The sequence below is a fragment of the Clarias gariepinus genome, chromosome 6, assembly GCF_024256425.1.
Source record: "Clarias gariepinus isolate MV-2021 ecotype Netherlands chromosome 6, CGAR_prim_01v2, whole genome shotgun sequence".
Lineage (NCBI taxonomy): Eukaryota > Metazoa > Chordata > Actinopteri > Siluriformes > Clariidae > Clarias > Clarias gariepinus.
Genome location: NC_071105.1, coordinates 2257043 through 2275000, shown reverse-complemented (window position 1 = coordinate 2275000; position 17958 = coordinate 2257043). Strand labels below are relative to the sequence as shown.

General features: G+C 42.3%; 1 protein-coding gene across 2 annotated transcripts in view; it reads left to right on the top strand.

The window, feature by feature from the left end:
- Positions 1-17958, top strand: part of atp10a (ATPase phospholipid transporting 10A) — a 51584-nt gene that overhangs the window by 22774 nt on the left and 10852 nt on the right. The window contains exons 8-17 of one of the 2 annotated variants that reach the window (XM_053498020.1): positions 1-197; positions 822-1016; positions 2369-2918; positions 7619-7719; positions 8529-8655; positions 9794-9978; positions 10995-11349; positions 14733-14809; positions 16001-16126; positions 17385-17585. The exon at positions 1-197 is cut by the window's left edge and continues 24 nt beyond it. In XM_053498020.1, the coding sequence (XP_053353995.1) occupies positions 1-197; positions 822-1016; positions 2369-2918; positions 7619-7719; positions 8529-8655; positions 9794-9978; positions 10995-11349; positions 14733-14809; positions 16001-16126; positions 17385-17585 (2114 nt within the window). Of the gene's footprint in view, positions 198-821; positions 1017-2368; positions 2919-7615; positions 7720-8528; positions 8656-9793; positions 9979-10994; positions 11350-14732; positions 14810-16000; positions 16127-17384; positions 17586-17958 lie in introns of both variants that reach the window. The other variant, XM_053498019.1, reaches the window with a different exon arrangement.

The following is a 17958-nucleotide window of genomic DNA, read 5'->3' as shown; positions in this document are numbered from 1 at the left end:
AGGACGTGGACTCTGAAGAGGAGGAGTGTGTGTCTCACGGAGGGACTTTACCGAGGAGAGAGAGTGTGTGTAGTCAGCAGAGCGGCCGAGTCGTCCTGCGCTCACAGAGCACCAAATCCCACCGTCGCACCGGGAGCCGAGCCGAGGCCAAGCGCGCCAGCATCCTGTCCAAACACACCGCCTTCAGCAGTCCCATGGTACACACACACACACACACATTCATCACCATAGCTGCGTAGTGTATTATGCACATACCTAACCTAATTAACACACTGACTGTGAATCGGCGACTCAATACACCAACATGACGAGTTCACGTCCTCACTGAATGTCAACATGTTCGATCTCCATATATGGGCGTCCTCCAAACAGGAAGAGGAATGGGATTGTGCTTTACATGATGTATGAGATTAGATTATTCACTGTGTCTGTGATTATTAAACCAAAAGAAAGGAGAGAATTACAGAGACGCTTTAGTAGCTGGGCTGGTTTTTATATTTCTGTACAAAAAAATGATGTTTTTTATATTTATAAGAATGCTGATCCTCAATGCTGATGTTTTGTTTGTTTTTTAAGACGGAATAAAAAAAATAAGGGATATTCTGAGCGTACCGTTGATGTGGAATCATCTCTACAGAACTTTTGTTAAACTAAAGATGCACTTTCTAGTACTGATGTTCAAAAGGTTAAATATCCTAGAAGACGGTTGCTAAGCAACCTGGGAGACTCATTACAACCCTGCTCAGACCTCAAATGGTTTAATGAACATCAGGAGTTGTTCTGGTTGATCAGATGTTTTGGTGTGTGTGTGTGTGTTGTAGGAAAAAGACATCACTCCGGACCCCCAGCTGATGAATAAGGTGAACGAGTGCGGCAGTCAGATGGAGTTCATGCGCTTCCACAGCCAGCCCCTGAGTCAGATCCCCCCGGACCTGTGTGACGTCTTCGACTTCTTCATCGCTCTCACCATCTGCAACACGGTGGTCGTGTCGTCACCCAATCAGCCGCGCCAGAAGGTGAGTCGTAGCGTACCACCGCCTCAGCCCTGATCCCACCTAGTGTTGCGTTTGAACATTGTTCCATCTAAAAAAAAATTGTTTTTTATTATTATTATTTTGGAAAGCCACGCCCCCTTTTTCTCATAACAACATGAACCTGATGTTAAGAGAACATTTAAGTTCATTAACATTGCATCAGTCTAACATCATCAGATAATCTCGTGTTTATCCTCCCTATTATGTGACGAGAAACGTAACCAAATAACAGTCTGATAGAATCAAAGATCAAAGACATTGCTGATCATTTTGTTGTTCCTGATATTTATAACGGCGGTCCAAGTTCTGTTTGCTTTCCTGCTCCGCTAGTGTTCGAGTGAGCGCGATGGTGCCAATACGTCTGGGCAGGGCTTTTTCCCCTCACTTTGAAGCTCCATACACACCCAAGTTCTTCAGGACATTTCTCCAGCCGGAGTGCGAGGTCAAGCCGTGCTCTTTATGACCCAGGAACCCGGCGTGTCCCGTCCTTTACACGTTTCGCATCCAAATCGGCCTCCCGGCCTCTGAGTTTATTTACACGTCCTTCTGAGGAATTCACTTTGGGGAGTGGTCTTAGTGCAGGAAGTGTGTGTGTGTGTGTGTGTGTGTGTGTGTGTGTGTGTGTGTGTGTTAAGTGTAGATAGTTTTGCTAACCGTAACAGCTGCACCTCCCTTAACTAATCAGTGCCAGGATCTACGTGGGCGTGTCCCTCAGCATAAGGCGCCTAAAACTCAAAAAATCACTATGATAACGGGGCTTTGTGCTATTATTCTGTTCCACAATATTAGTGCTTGTTTTTATTATATTTTCAAGAATTCTTTTTATGAATTCTATTACCATAATATAATCTTTAAATTTTACTAAAAGATTGTTTGGTAAATTTTACATTATTAGTAATAACTTTATCATATTAGATGGATTATTATTGGACAATTATATTATATTATAATTATTATTACTCATTCTAGTATTAATTATGATACAGTTCTCTGAAATAAACTCAAAATATAAACTGAAATTTTAAATAAAATTTTTATTAAATGTAAATTTACTAGTTTGTAATGCCAAACATGTAAATAAGTGTTTTATATAAAAAATAAAAGTAAAACATGCATGTGAACATTAGCGCAGTTCTTTAAGCGCAGTAACAAACGTAAATATAAAATTTCTCAAGTTTATTTTTTTATATACTTATTTACAAGAATCAGTCAGTATCAATTAATTTCTTGCGAACAATTTATATTGAATAAATTTGATAAAAAAAAAATGTAACTGTAAAATTTCTTTAAAACATCAATAAATAATTGGAAGTTTTTCCCTTTTTTATTTGTAGGTGCGGCGTTTCGAGCTGAAGTCCCCGGTGAAGACCATCGAGGACTTTATTAAGCGCTTCACGCCGAGTCGCTTGACATCAGGCTCCAACAACAGCAGCTCGTCCAGCCTGGCCACCAACCGCTCCTCGTCTCAGCGCGCCACCCCCAGTGCGTTGTCCTCTCCGTCAGCCGAGAGCGCGCTCGCCAAGCTGGAGGAGGAGCGTCTGCAGCAGGCCTTCAGCGCCGTCCCGCTGGGACACGACCCGGCCAAGGCGTCCGCTCAGGACGAAGGGGAGCTCCGTTACGAAGCCGAGTCCCCTGACGAAGCGGCTCTGGTGTACGCCGCCCGCGCCTACAACTGCGCTCTGGCGGGCCGTCTGGCGGATCAGGTGACCGTGGAGTTGCCGCATGTGGGAAAGCTGAGCTTCGAGCTGCTGCACACTCTGGGCTTCGACTCCACGCGGAAGCGCATGTCCGTGGTGGTGCGGCATCCGCTCACCGAGCAGATCGCCGTTTATACCAAAGGAGCCGACTCAGTCATCATGGACCTCATCAGACCGCCTGCCACAGGTACCGACGCGGCATGACCGCCTTCAGGACAGTTCGAGACCAATATGTCGTCAACATAGAATTAATTTTGTTTTTAAGATTAGATTAAGATTTGGATTTCTATCATAATTTGCCATTTTTATATTTGAACAGTATTCACCACATCTGTACACTGCATACTCTACACACACTCTTACTATTCTCTAAAAACTTTTTATCCAAACTGCCAATGTTCAGTAAACTTCATTTTCAGTGCTTTGAAAGTCTCGAAGGCTTTTCAGGGTATAAATTAATGCTTGCTAAAAAAGTTATTTATTTTCACGTAACATTCTTTTTATATTTAAATTGTGTTTTATGATTAAGGACGATTTCAGAGGTCATTGGATGGTCAGGGGGGATAATGGTGGTCAGTCGGTGGTTGGTAGGGGTAATGGTGGTGGGTGATTGGTCGGCGGTCATAATGGTGATCTGTGATTGGTGCGGTTGGGTATCGTTTTTTTTTTTTTTTTGATACCGGTGCCAAATTGATACTTTTAAAACGGTACCGGTGCCAAAACGGTGCCTGAACCGATACTTTACAAAAGCCACAAAATGATGGTGGATGACTTAAGAATACAAAAAATTTAATGCTTAAAATTGAACAATATATTAAAAGTTTAAAGTATATATGAATATATAAGTACTGTTGAAGTACTACTAGTACTAGCTGGAAAGCCACAATTATACACATAATCCATGTTACATTATTGCATTATTGCATATTTACATATTTACATATATTTGACAAATCGTTTGACCATTTGTTAGCATGAATGCAAGATTAGCATTTTGTCATTAACATTACATTACGTTAGCCTACGACTAACCTGCGGAAAGGCTGCTGTCATCATCATAATCAGTGGACTTCTTTTTGCTACGGTTGACTGGGGCTGGGGTTCACCCACACCGATAGTGCCAGCTGCTGTCCGCAGGCTGTCAATTACGGTGCCTCCCTCTGCTTTTAACTTTATTCCGTGTGCCCCCGAATGTTTCATCAGATTTGACACGTTTCCCCCTTTACACGCAACTGCTGTAAAACATTTGCTGCACGTCGCGGTGTCGGTAACCTTTTTTGTGAAATATAGCCACACTTTCGTTTTGTTTTAGGCATTTTAACGAAAGTTGTTTAATTTAGCAAGCTAAGATAGCGGTCTCTTCTTTCCTGATTATTTGTGCTTTTAATTCTTTAATCTAATAAACTTTGATCTACAAAAATAAAATAGACAGTAACATTACTGCGACAATGTCTTGGTTTTGTATTATCAAAGCTTTCCGAAGTTCTTAAGATTTTTCTAATTAAGGAAATAATTAATTTTTCCAATCATTTTTGACACCCCATGAATGCAGTTTTTAAATTTCACTAGCGATCGTGTGTGTTGATGAATCTGACGCTTATTACAACTGTGTCATCAAAGCTCTAGAGAACAAATATTTCAATCGACAGTTCAGGCATTGTTTAATTAAGTGGCACCGAAATGAGGCACCGAAATTCGCGTTCTGTTTCGGTTCGGTACATACCGGTTATATAGGTACCGGTACCGTATTGGCACCGGTTTTCAGAGCCCAACCCTAGTGACTGGTGGTCAGTAGGGGTAATGGTGGTTGGTAGGGGTAATGGTGTTTGGCTGTTGGCCAGTAGGGATAATGGTGGTTTATGGTTGATGTATAATGGTGGTCGGTAGTTGGCCTATATGGATAATGGTGGTTGATGATTGGTCAATGGGGTAATGGTGGTTGTTGTTGGTGGACGGTCCCTTGATTTGTCAGCAGACTCTTAAAAAAAAAGACCTAAAATAAGAAAGTTGTTTCAACGTGGCAAAGATTGGGTTAGGGTTACAAACGTGCAAACATTATGCTTATTTATTTCCATTTTTTATGATCTTGGCTTAAACGACTCTAGTGGCATGCCACTCCCCTTGTCGTTCTGCTCCACCCACATCAGAGCCAGTGGCTTCATTTCAGTTAAAGGTAAAATTGAAAGAAACAAACTCAGTCTGGAATACATTCAGGTTTCATTACTAACTTCTAGCTGAAAGGAAAAACAGGGCTGGAAATCTGACGTGGCTGAAAGAGAGAGCGGGAGAAGGTCATGTGACCACAACCTGGAGCTCCAGTCACGGTTCAGGTTCTACAAAGACTCCATTCAGAGGATGATGGAGTAGAAGCAGACCAGGCCAGTGGTAACGAGCCTGAAGGGAAGTGGCAGGCCAGACCTATACAACACCTTTGAAGTGTGTAGACAAATAACACAAGACTCAGACCTGTTCTCCACGCTGAGCTGGAAAAACTAAAACGGCTGCGTTTATTCAGTGACCTGTGTGTTGTGTTCGCGAATAACTGAGCAATGGATTAAAGATGCAACATGACATTATAAGAATATTTTAACGTGAGCTAAAGGTGTTGTGAACTTTTAGAATTAATTAGGGGGCGGGGATATGTATGAAACGCTCAACCACTTTGAACCACTCATGTCTGATATGCTAATTATCAATCTTGATGCGTGTATGTAAACTTTATCTACCCAGAGATCCTGTTTTACACTAGCCAGCTTTCTACATTTTTGTCATGTTAGTGAAAAATTAAAAAAGTCATAGTTGCCATAGCAACATAAATCAAGATCAAATGGCCAAGTTGAACCCATCACGTCTGATATGCAAATTACTAAATGGTAACGATGTGGTACCTGGAAATTTCTTTCAGCCACAGAAGATTTATTCCAGCGAGCTAGTTAACGTTACTGATTTTAAAGAACAAATTTGTGGTTGTCATGGCAACACTGAAATCGGTGACAAATTGAGCTTGAAACTGCACTGCTCTTCATGGCTAGCTGGAATTCATTTGCATAATGATGCACATTCATAAACCTTGCTGTTTTTATTGAGATTACGATAGGTGAAGTGATAATATTCCCAGGCCATTTGACAGTACTTTAGCCTCCTACATAAATTTCTAATGTAAACGCTTTAAAAGGAATCCTGCAAAGTTGCTCTACAGTGTTGTTTAAAAAGGATTTATCTGTTTGGCTGATAGTTTGGCTCCTGTTCCTCGGCTGCTGTTACGAAGTTATTTTGGCTTCGGTCGGTCGAGTCTGATCCCAGTAACATTCCAAACTGTTAAAAAAAAAAACACACACACACACACACACACAGTGGTTGCAGACGGTCGCCAGAGATGAAGTCGTCTCCTTCTGTCATGTGGCTGTAGGAAGCAGGTGGTGGGGGGCCAAGCAGAAAAACAAGTTGTATTGGCAAGCCGACGCTGCGCAGCCTGCTGATGAATCACAGGGTGGCGAGGCGGGCCGAGTTTTGGCGCTTTCGCCCACTCTTGGCTGTGTTTTGAAAGATAATCTTACTCCACTCTGCTGTGGGTTTCCTGTCAGGACACAGTAGCTAAGACACCCTTTATTTCTCTCTCACTTAATGGCGACCGTGGCCCGGATCCAGACCGAGTGACAGTTCTATCCGGACCCCCATGCTTTTAGGATAAATGAGAATAATTCATATACCAGAAATCTAGCGTGTTTTCTCTCAAGCTAGGCGTGGCTCTACCCATCACTCAACAGAGCCAATGAATGCAGATCGTTCACCGATAGAGTGCAGAAGAAACAAAAACGAAAGCGCGACACAGCATGGCTTACTCCAAAAAAAAAAAAGAAGAAAGTCCCTGAAGACTGAACCTTTTAAAGACAAATGGACAGATTCAATGCATGTCTTATATCTTCTGAAACCTTGGTGCTTATAAAAAGAAGTAATGTGAAGCGCCACCATGAGATAAAACACGAGTCGTTAGCGCAAACAGCGGTCCGAGGTGAGGGCGTGTAAAATACCCGAGCAGAGAGCCCAGTGTGACGGAGCAAACAGAATCCTTTCACATTCGTTTACAGCCCAGCAGTTTGCAAATGCAGATTCACTAAGGCCTCGTCCACACGGGCGTTAAATTTTTGGATGAATGATTGTGCTCTGAACGCCTAGACGTTTATGTTGCGTTTTGTAGTGGCGCTCGATTGACTTCTACACCGGCGTTCGTTTGTCTCTGTCTAACGCCAGCCTGCAGCCCAAATTGTAGTTTGTGTGTTAACCTGTGGGGGCAGTGTGTCGGGAACTGGATATGAAAACCCTTGTCGTTTTATTTGAGGCTGAGTTCCTGTAAGGTGCAAGCATCAGACGTTCCGATTGATCACCTCGGCCAGGAACGTCCTTCACTTACATTTACATTTAGGCATTTTGGCAGACGCTGTCTTCTGTAAATGTCAAGTGCTTTTATGCCTTCATTCACCAGAAATTTCATCACAATACCCCACTCTGTATCTACAGTACATGTCTAGCGTATTTCGTGCTTCTGCTTTCACTTATGTTGCTTAGTTTGACAGTTGCTGTGGTTTTATTTATATGGTCAGTAGTGGGTGTGTCCCTCTCTTTAGTTTAAAGACAGTTGCTCTGGTCTTAATGTTAGCAAAAACAGGGAAAATGAGGAACTGTAAGAAGTTTGACTTTTCCCTTAGTTATTTACCCTTTAACCAGTTTACCCACTGGGGTGTTTTTAAATTGTAATTCTTTCACTTCTTATTCACATAGCTGCTACATCCACTTTGTCCTGCCTCTATTTTGTTAGAACCTCATCATCAACTAAATATTATTATTGTTTCATTCTTGCTGAATTCTGTTTAACCTCCGTTCCAGAAGACTCCAAAGGCAAACGGCAGCGCAAAATTCTTTACAAAACCCAGCACTACTTGAACCTGTACGCCGCCGACGGCCTCCGCACTCTGTGCATCGCCAAAAAGGTAAGCGGAGAGGTGTGGAAGTGTCTCAGTGAGTGTACAGATGGTCCTACCAAAACTTGTTTAACTGTGTAACTATCTCTCTCTCTCTCTCTCTCTCTCTCTCTCTCTTTCCATTTCTCTCTGTCACTTCCTGCTTCCATACTTTTCAGGCGATGTGATAAATCATGTTCACACGCTCACATGGACCTCCTGGTGCTGGTGTTTTTCAGCATTTTATCTAAAACTTGCTTTGTTTTCGAAGGGCTTTTTCACACCTTTTGTTTGCCATCGAGCTCCCACAAGTGCTCTGTTCTTTTATTCTTCTATTGTTTGTTTTGAGAAGGCTGTGAACGTGACATGAAAAAGTTAACCCATGGTGGTAACCCATAGTCCAACCCATAGTCCAACCCATAGTCCAACCCATAGTCCAACCCATCGTCCAACCCATAGTCCAACCCATCGTCCAACCCATCGTCCAACCCATCGTCCAACCCATCGTCCAACCCATCGTCCAACCCTGCCCACCCCACTTGGTTAATCTAATTGGCATTAGCCATCATGCACAGCTATGTTCTCATGTATGTGGAAGAGGGTAGGTAGCTCTGTGCTGTAAATGAGCCCAAGTAAGGATGTACTAATGGCTTCACGTCAGTAGCCGTCACGTGTCTAGATTGCACTAACGTGTGCGGGGGAAACGGGCAGACGAGTGTAAGGAGACAAAATTGTAAAAGACACGCAAAATGTGATGCGCTGTAAAACACAGTTTTATATGTTCTGATGTCGTCCTGATCATTTTTATTTACCTTTGATTTCCCGATTTTGTGCTTCAGGTCCTCAGTAAAGAAGAATACGCCTCCTGGTTGCGGCGCCACCTGGAGGCTGAGACGGCCATTCAGGGACGAGAAGAGCTGCTGTTTGAATCCGCACTACGACTGGAGACCGATCTTCACCTGCTAGGTCAGAAACGCTCACTTCTTATTCATTTACACAGTATAATAGTAAGCATAATGCTAGCTAGCTAGCTTGCTAACATCTCTGACAACCGGTTTACACAAATGTAATGGCTAGATTGACCTTGCCATTAACCTGACCCTGGCTACAGTTACATATTCTAATTTCATTAATTAGATGACTAGTGAACTTGGCTGAAATAGACACAATACAACACTTAGGCTAACTTTCGGCTAGTTTTGTAGCTATGGTACTGTTTTACACTTTTCTAAAGGCTTTAATCTTTAATCTTAACTAACTTGCTAGCGACCCGGGTTCACACAGTGTAATAGCTAGCTCGGTGTTAGCTTTTTTGCTAGCAGTTTTTTCTGTTAAATTAGTGTTACCTAGCATGCTAGCAAGCGTGGAAACTAGTTTACATTAAATAAAGGCTAAGTTAATAGTTAGCTAACTTGATTGCTTGCAGTTTTGGTCGCTGGTTTATTGTTGGTCGTCTTGACTACTGCTTTTCATAATTTACTAGTTAAACTTCTGTTAGCTAATGTTAGCTTGCTAGTGATTGCTTCACACAGTAAGTTATATACCATAATAGTAGCTAGCTAGGCAGCAATCATGGCTACTAGTATCTTCAATATTTGTCTAAACAGTATTGTAATAATTAGTATGTTGAAAGCTAGCTTGCTAGTATTATGGTTTATGAATTCTAGTAGTTAGCTTAACTTTTGGATTTTATTTACCACTGACATGTGCTACTAGCTATAGCATACAGTCTAATGCTTGCTTGGTGTCTTCGCTGCTGAATTAACCTCGAATCAAATAATTAGCTTAATAGTACTGTAGCTATCTTTATATTAACATGGGAAACATGTCTTAATGGTTGTGACCTTTAATGTAAGGCCTTGATGGTACTTGGTACTCCACATGGTACTAATGCTGGCTATCAGGCTAAACTACTGGTTTAAACACTGTAATAATTTCTACTGATCTTGGCTTGACGTACAGCAGTTAAATGCTAATTAGCCAACTTTGGCTTAAATGGCTAGCTAATGTTGAGACGTAAAATGTGTTTTAATAAGGTGATTTTACCCTGGATTATTTCACGGAGGAATAAATGTAATTAAAACCTCATTTGTCTGGTTGTCAGGGGCGACGGGGATCGAGGACCGGCTGCAGGACGGCGTGCCCGAGACTATCGCTGCTCTGAGGAAGGCGGGGCTGCAGATCTGGGTTCTGACGGGGGACAAGCAGGAGACGGCCATCAATATCGCCTACGCCTGCAAGCTGCTCGACCCCGAGGAGGAGATCATCATGCTGAACGCAGACTCTCAGGTCCGGCTCGCTACCGCCTCTTATTCCTTATAAAGGAAATCATCAGGCAGCAGGTTCACTCCACTTAAATCAGTGCGTGTGTGTTAGCATTAAGATAACATAAGATTGGCAAAAATAAAATTTAATGTAATAATTATATAGCAGACACTCAACTGTATTTAACTTCTCTGTCGGACTGGCCGCCATGTAGCTAATCTTGAACTTTTTTTTTTTTAACTTGTTTAACATAGCTTAGCATTACAGTCTACGTTATGTTTTATGTTATGGTCCACGTTAGCTAAGTGTGTAATAATTTTTTGTTGCGTTTTTTTTTTTTTTTTTCCTCCCAGAGCGGGTGGAAAAGTTGTGTCCCTTTTTTAGCGCCCCCTACTGTCTGAAAATCTGTTTTTAAAAGAATGTTTCGGTTTAGACGGCTGTTTGTGTCTTACTGTGAAATCCGAGTGAGACACCGAGTGGTGGTGGAGCAGAGCTCCTCTGCTCAGCCTGAAGTTGATTATTCTCCAGTAACACCACAGTAATTTACTGTCCGATATCTTTTAATCAAGAACATCACATTATACTTTTTATCTCCTTATAGTTCCATGTACTATCTAGTAGCTATATTTCAGTTTGCCTTGTATGTCGTCTATCCAAAGCTTTAGATGAAGCTCGGCTGTCAGGACAATTTGTTTTTCATTTAAAACCGAAGCATTTGTTATGTTAAATGTGGAAATTTCCGATGGAACAAACTGGGCCGGATTGATGGTCCACCCTTCCTTCCTCTCCACACAGAAAACACACTCGACTTAGCAGGAGATCTTCTTTTGAAGTGGTTCTGGAACTGGAGATGTTTAAAATGATCTGCATCGTTTGCTGCATTTGTGATCTGGTTCGATCCAAATGTTCTTCCGTCCATTTACTATATTTATTAAATGTCAGTATTCTGTACAGTTACTCAGATCTCGCGCTCTCTCTCCCTCTCTCTCTCTCTCTCTCTCTCTCTCTCTCTCTCTCTCTCTTTCTCTGGTGTTCCACAGGAGGCCTGTGCTGTTCTACTCGAAGAAAGTCTGCACTACATCCAGGCTAAGTTCCTATGCAGTTCCACACTGGACCCCCACGCCACCCGGCTTGTCCAGCAGGACTACACCAGCGTGCACTTCCTGTCTTCAGACTCTGGTCCCGCCCCCTCAGGCCCGTTACTCGTGCACCGGCTGGGTTTGGTGATTGACGGCCGCACTCTGGCCTACGCCCTGGACAAGAGTCTGGAGGATAAGTTCCTAGCCGTGGCTCGGAGCTGCAGGTCGGTGCTATGCTGTCGCTCCACGCCGTTGCAGAAGAGCATGGTGGTCAAACTGGTGCGCAACAAGCTCAAGGTCATGACCTTGGCCATAGGTAAGCTCTTACACAACAGAGTGTTTCATTCCATCACGTTCCACTTCACTTTATGTCTCTGTGCCACAGATTTACCCTTTCGTATGGAGTATATTCTCCCAAGTTCTCCTTGGACATCAATAAAGTTCATCCACCTTCCCATTCACTCATCCATCTAGTCATTCATTCACTATTTCTTCCATCCACTCATGCATTCACCCGTCCATCCATCCCCTCCTCCGTCTACCTAACCTTCCATCCAATTAACCATCCATGCATTCACTTATTCATCTACTCATCCATCCTTGCATCTATTTATCATTCTTTCCATCCATCCACCCAGCCATTAATACTTATCCATCCATTCATATATATTTGCATTTATTTAACATTTATCTGTCTATCTATTTATCCATCATTCCATCCATCCTTCCATTCAACCAGCCATTTATTTATTTTTACATCTATCAATCACTTTTTTTTTTCATCCTTTCACCGATGCATCCATTCACCCATCTGTCATCTAACTCCGTCCAGCCATTCAGTCATCTTTCCGTCATCACTTCATTTTTCTATTTAAATCATAACATGTATCTTTTTACAGTAAGCAAAAAAATATATAAATACATAAATAAATACTCCTAAAAAAAAAAGCAACCCTGAAAAACAAACAAGCCTAGCAATAAATAAATCCTGCCTTATATCCGACTAAAATGTTCCCAGCTCGTGTGCCGTAATCACAGGAGAAACTCCAGCCATGTTGATATGAATCACTGCCGCTGCCCAGTTTCTTTTTATTATTTCTTGGTTAACTGCACATGAAATTTGGAGACTGAGGTGTGTGTGTGTGTGTGTGTGTGTGTGTGTGTGTGTGTGTGTGTGTGTGTGTGTGTGTGTGTGTGTTTCTGAGCGGTAAACGTTTCTGAAGTGACGGTGATGATGACGGGTCGTGCTGTGTGTTTGCCGTCATCACTGTACAATCCCAGGCAGCACCGCTAACTATCCAGATGGCGAGAGAGCGAGAGAGAGATGTTCGAGGTCACTGTGGGATTTAAATGTTCTCCATGTCTGCTTTGTTAATAAGGTTTTAAGTGTCATGTTTGTGCTAACGATGCAAGCGTGTGTGCGCTGTGATAATGCAATGCTAATTTAAAAAGATTAGCAAAGCACTAAACGTCTCCTGGCGGGGCTGCGCGAGAGCCGTAAACAGTAAACAAGTGTCGAGGTCTTGCACAGGGACGTGTTCGGCCACATAAACGCATCAGCCAAGCGTTAACATGAACTCTTCTATAAGGTCATGTTTGTTTAATGATCAACCACCTGCGAGCTTGCTGTTATAGGAAACTAAGCAGCGATGGTGCGGTAACACGAACCCTGCCTGATCACACCACAGCATTGTTGATTAGTTTCCTAAAACAGCATGAAGGGGGGAGTTTTTTATTTCTCACTCGTTCATTAAAGTGTCTCGCAAAACAATATCTTGGCTAGCACTTCAAAACCCAGCCAGTTGAATAGCTGTAGCGGTGTGGCGTAAACAGCGATTGTTTTGTTGTCCTCGTTTGACCCTCACACGCGTTCGGGTTGTTATTATATTACGCCGCTAATTCAGCAGCTACACTTCAGGTTTTTGTGCTAGTTTGTGTTTTACGTCCTGTTTTTATGATAAAAACGGAGCAACAAGAGCCTGAAAACACAACCTTGAATATGCAAAGTCTGACTCAAAGTTGAAAAATTTTAAATATTTCATGACCAAGAAATAGTGACTTTTATGACTATAACGTCTCTACACTTTTACAACTCCTTTAAAATGCCAGTAGACATGAATATGCAATAATATGCTAATTAAATACGTATGTCTTACTATGTCAAAAAAAGGCTAGTCGTATAGTAAGCTAGCTCACGTTACTGATTTATTTAGCAAGACATTTCGCTGTTACCGTGACAACAAATGATGTATTAATAAAATTTCATGGGTGAGTCAAAAATTATCTGCACTCTAGTAATATTAAAGCTTCTGTTAGCCGTACTGTCCTATTAGCGCTTTCTGTTCAAGGCTCATGTTTCCCCGGTCACTGCTGTGGTTAATTACTTTTTTTGAGTTTCTTAAGGGGAATCATTACTGGTGACGAGACACGAATTCATCACCACCAGTCTGAGAGTAAATGGCATTCATCAACACCTTCAAAGAGTTTTCTGTGATTCTCAAAGTCCAGAAGTATTGGAACATTATCAGAAGCGAGAGTGAGACGCTTATTGAAGAGCTGAAGACTAAACTTTGTATTAAACACAGAGGACTGATATCCCAAGGAGTCGTGATCTCGTGTGATCTAAAGCCTCCTCCCCATAGTCCTGATCTCGCTCCATCAGACTTTCACCAGTTTGGTCCCCTGAAAGCAGACGAAGAAGTGAAGACAGCGGTGCATTCGCAGCTCAGACTAAAACATTTTTAATGAGGGAATATAAAAGCTTGTTAACAGATGGACAAAGTATCGAAAAGCAAGAAGAGCATGTCGAAAAATTAAAAAGCCAGCATGTGGATAATTTCCGACTCACCGCTTATTTAACACCTCAGGTTGTCATTGGTTCAGGCCAGGTTTTTGTGACGACACAGAATAAGCAAGAAAGTAATGTAGACAGGCATATAAACAATTTAAGCGTCTTATTTAGACAAAAGATATTTTTTGCACATAAAAAAAGGGAGCAGGTCAGCCGAGCTGTAAAGCATTTCTTTATCCAATCAGTGCCCTTCAGTACAGCAGGCTCCGCCCCGTAATCGTTTATAATCGCATCAAAGCACCGGACCCAGGGCAGGAACAAGAAATCACCTTAAAAGGTTCCTGTATGGGGAGCACACCATTTGTTTCCTTCATCATTTTCTCCTAACATGCTCTCTCTCTCTCTCTCTCTCTCTCTCTCTCCCCTCTCTCTCTCTCTCTCTCTCTCTCTCCCCTCTCTCTCTCTCTCTCTCTCTCCCCCGTCTCTCTCTCTCTTCTCTCTCTCTCCTCTCTCTCTCTCTCCCCCATCTCTCTCTCTCTTCTCTCTCTCTCCTCTCTCTCTCTCCTCTCTCTTCTCTCTCTCTCCTCTTTCTCTCTCCTCTCTCTCTCTCTCTCTCCCCTCTCTCTCTCTCTCCCCTCTCTCTCTCTCTCTCTCTCTCTTCTCTCTCTCTCCTCTCTCTCTCTCTCCTCTCTCTCTCTCTCCCCCGTCTCTCTCTCTCTTCTCTCTCTCCTCTCTGTCTCTCCTCTCTCTCTCTCTCTCTCTCTCTCTCTCCCCTCTCTCTCTCTCTCTCTCTCTCTCTCTCTCTCCTCTCTCTCTCTCTCTCTCTCTCTCTCTCTCTCTCTCTCCTCTCTCTCTCTCTCTCCCCTCTCTCTCTCTCTCTCTCTCTCTCTCTCTCTGGTTGCTCCTAGGTGATGGGGCTAATGATGTCAGTATGATCCAGGTGGCAGATGTTGGTGTGGGCATCTCAGGGCAGGAGGGCATGCAGGTAAGCGCAGAGCTGAGAGGATAAACAAGATATTCAGTGAAGCTGGACTGCCTCCAACACACACACACACGCGCGCAAACACAATTTTTTTTTTTTTTCCTCTTTTGTGATTTATTAAAGATTACCAGCACTTCTGTTGTTTTTATACTTTAGCTTTTAGAGTTTGCATGTGACATTTACTGTAAACATTACAATTTATAATTTTCTTTCTTTTATATTTTATATAATACATCTTTGAATTCTTTGAATGTCAAATTTAAATGAACCTCATGAACACTTTACTCTTTTAGTTACTTTACACATACTGTATTCTTTATGCTTTATTCTTTATATTCTCTTCTCTGCTTTATTGTTTGCACGTTTGTGTGCCTTTCCATTATCCTTTAAACTTTATCCCTTATACTGTAGACCTCATGCTCTGTACTGTATACTTTATACTGATTATTGTGTACTGTGCAGTATATACTGTACTTTCTGCGTCATGTTTTCTGCTTTATACTCTACACGTTATGCTTTGCACTGAAACTATAAACTTTACATTATATACTTATTTTCACTGTATACTTTATTCGTCCTTTACACTTCGTGATTTATCCGTTGTTCTTTACACTTTGTCCTCTATACTTGGTAACAATCCTACTTTTTGTTAAGTAATCCCTTTTTAATCACCCCCCCACCACCACCAGCCCTGTCTCTGTGCCGAAGGCCGTGTCCCGAACACAGGAGCAAACATTTATACAAATGAATAAGTGCACCAATTAACCCTGCGAGGGTGGGGGGGGTCGGCGAGGCGAGCACATCTGCTCCACACTCCATCATCTGCCGCTTCAAATGGACTCGGTTCTGATGAATTAATTGGTGCCGTCAGTTTGGCTGGTGTGGAGCTACTCAATTTCCTCCTCCTCCCACTGAGCGCAGTCTACATGATTAACAAGCGTTTCCCCGTTACAACCTGATCTCCGTTTAATCCTGTAGAGCCCCGGTGTGTTTGGACACGTCCCTATATCCTCACACGGTTACACGGAGATTTACTTTCCCTCCTCATTTATTTGTAGAATTTACTGCTGAGTTTAGATGACAACATATTAACTGTATAACACTCGGAGTATTTCATGTTTGTGGTGCTTACGGTGTGTGTTGGTGTGTCACCCTGATTGGTGTGTGTGTGTGTGTGTGTGTGTGTGAGTGCAGGCGGTGATGGCCAGCGATTTTGCTCTTCCTCGCTTTCAGTACCTGCAGAAGCTCCTCCTGGTTCATGGACACTGGTGCTACTCCCGCCTGGCCAACATGATCCTCTACTTCTTCTACAAAAACGCTGTAAGGAGCCGCGGTTCACTTTAACGCCTCTTTCATGTAAACAAAATCATCATTTCAGGCTGTCTGTCAAACCCCGTCTGTCACAGGTCAGGTTTAGCGATCATTTAATACCCCTACTATAATGTACTATAATGTATAACTTACTGGGGGGGGGGGAGAGACACCCAAGCTATCTAGTTAACAAGCGCTAACGAAATCTTACGTATGAACTATAAACTGTGACCAGATAGCAAGATATCTTACATTATATTGTTAGCTAGCTAGCTATTTTAGCGGTTTGACGATCCTTGCTGCTGCTAGCTAGATTCTTTAAACGTTACAAATGTTAGCAGGCTAGTAAGATCTGCATAAAAACTTCATGATGATGACTTTGTTACATGTGCTAGCAATAAACAGTTAGCTGTATCGCCACGTTTACCTCATTGACTGGTTTGGAGGTACCCGCGCTAATAGCATCATAGTCATCCATTTTGATAGACTTTAAGCTAGTTTATTTTTATTTTTTTGTCCGTTCTTCTTTCTTTTTCCTCCCATTTGGTGGACATTTTATTTTTCAGCTAAAAATCGTTGGAGTGACCTGAGGTGGTGGTGATGTGGTGATAGCTAGCTAACTATCTCATACAGAACCCGGCTTTGTGAATTAGCGAGTGACTGGACACATTAAGATATCTAGAAAACACTGTCAAGATTTTAATAGTTACTTGTGCGTCCTAGAATAAGTGAGAAAAAAAAATAATGTAAATAATAATGTAAAAGAGTACCCTGAGGGTGAGAAAGCTGTCACATGATATCATAAGCGGCTTTAGGTTTTTATCAAGTGCTGTTTGCTAACTAGGTAAAATTTGACTTCTGTTATTTCAGTCTGATTTCAGATCTGATCTTTATGAATTTAAGAGGATACAGTTAAGGTTTTAACAAGCGGGTATTTCATTGGCGTTGACAGATGTCACGATAACGCCTGAACCCCACTAGCTCTAAACTCCCAGCTCAAATTAAGGCTGTTATATTTACACACGGCCTCTTTAACGCGGTGAACCGTTCAGCGGCGCCTGGCTGATGGAGCTAATTACGTTCTGAATAAATTGCCCTGCGTCTCAGTTGTTTTAGATAATAAGAGTCCGTGGTGACCTCTACATGCTGTGGTGTTAACCATGATGTAGCTCTGTGTCTCAACGTAATGAAGACGCATGGTTTATGATCACTAAAGATTCGCGGACTCACTGTCTCGTGCTGATGGTTCGCTTTGTGCTCTGCTCAGATGTTTGTGGCGCTCATCTTCTGGTATCAGTTCTACTGCGGGTTTTCCGGCTCGGCCATGGTCGATCAGTGGTACCTGATCTTCTTCAACCTGATGTTCTCGGCGTTCCCGCAGCTGATCACCGGCACGCTGGACAAAGACGTGTCCGCCGAGACCCTGCAGGAACTACCTCAGCTTTATATGAACGGACAGAACTCAGAGGTAAGCTTCACTTACGACAGTACGGGCTGAACAGACTGGTGATAGGGGTCACTAGGGGGCGCTGTTCTGATTACGAATGATTAGCTGGTGGGGAAAAGCTTGTTTAGTCTGAATCAGTCTGATTTTGAACAAGACTTAACCAGAAAAGTTAATTTTAAATCCCTAATTTTTGCCAGTTCCTGCCTCTGTTATTATGCTCTCCCTTTAAGGCAACAACCAATTACAAAGGGAGAAGGTGTGTAGTGATTCTTTTGTGTGGCATTTCATGTAAGGTTACACTAACTCCAGAATCTATGTTTTAAATAGTGCTCTAAACTATTCACACAGCACAGCATCATTCAATTCAATTTTAATGCAATTCAGTTTTATTTGT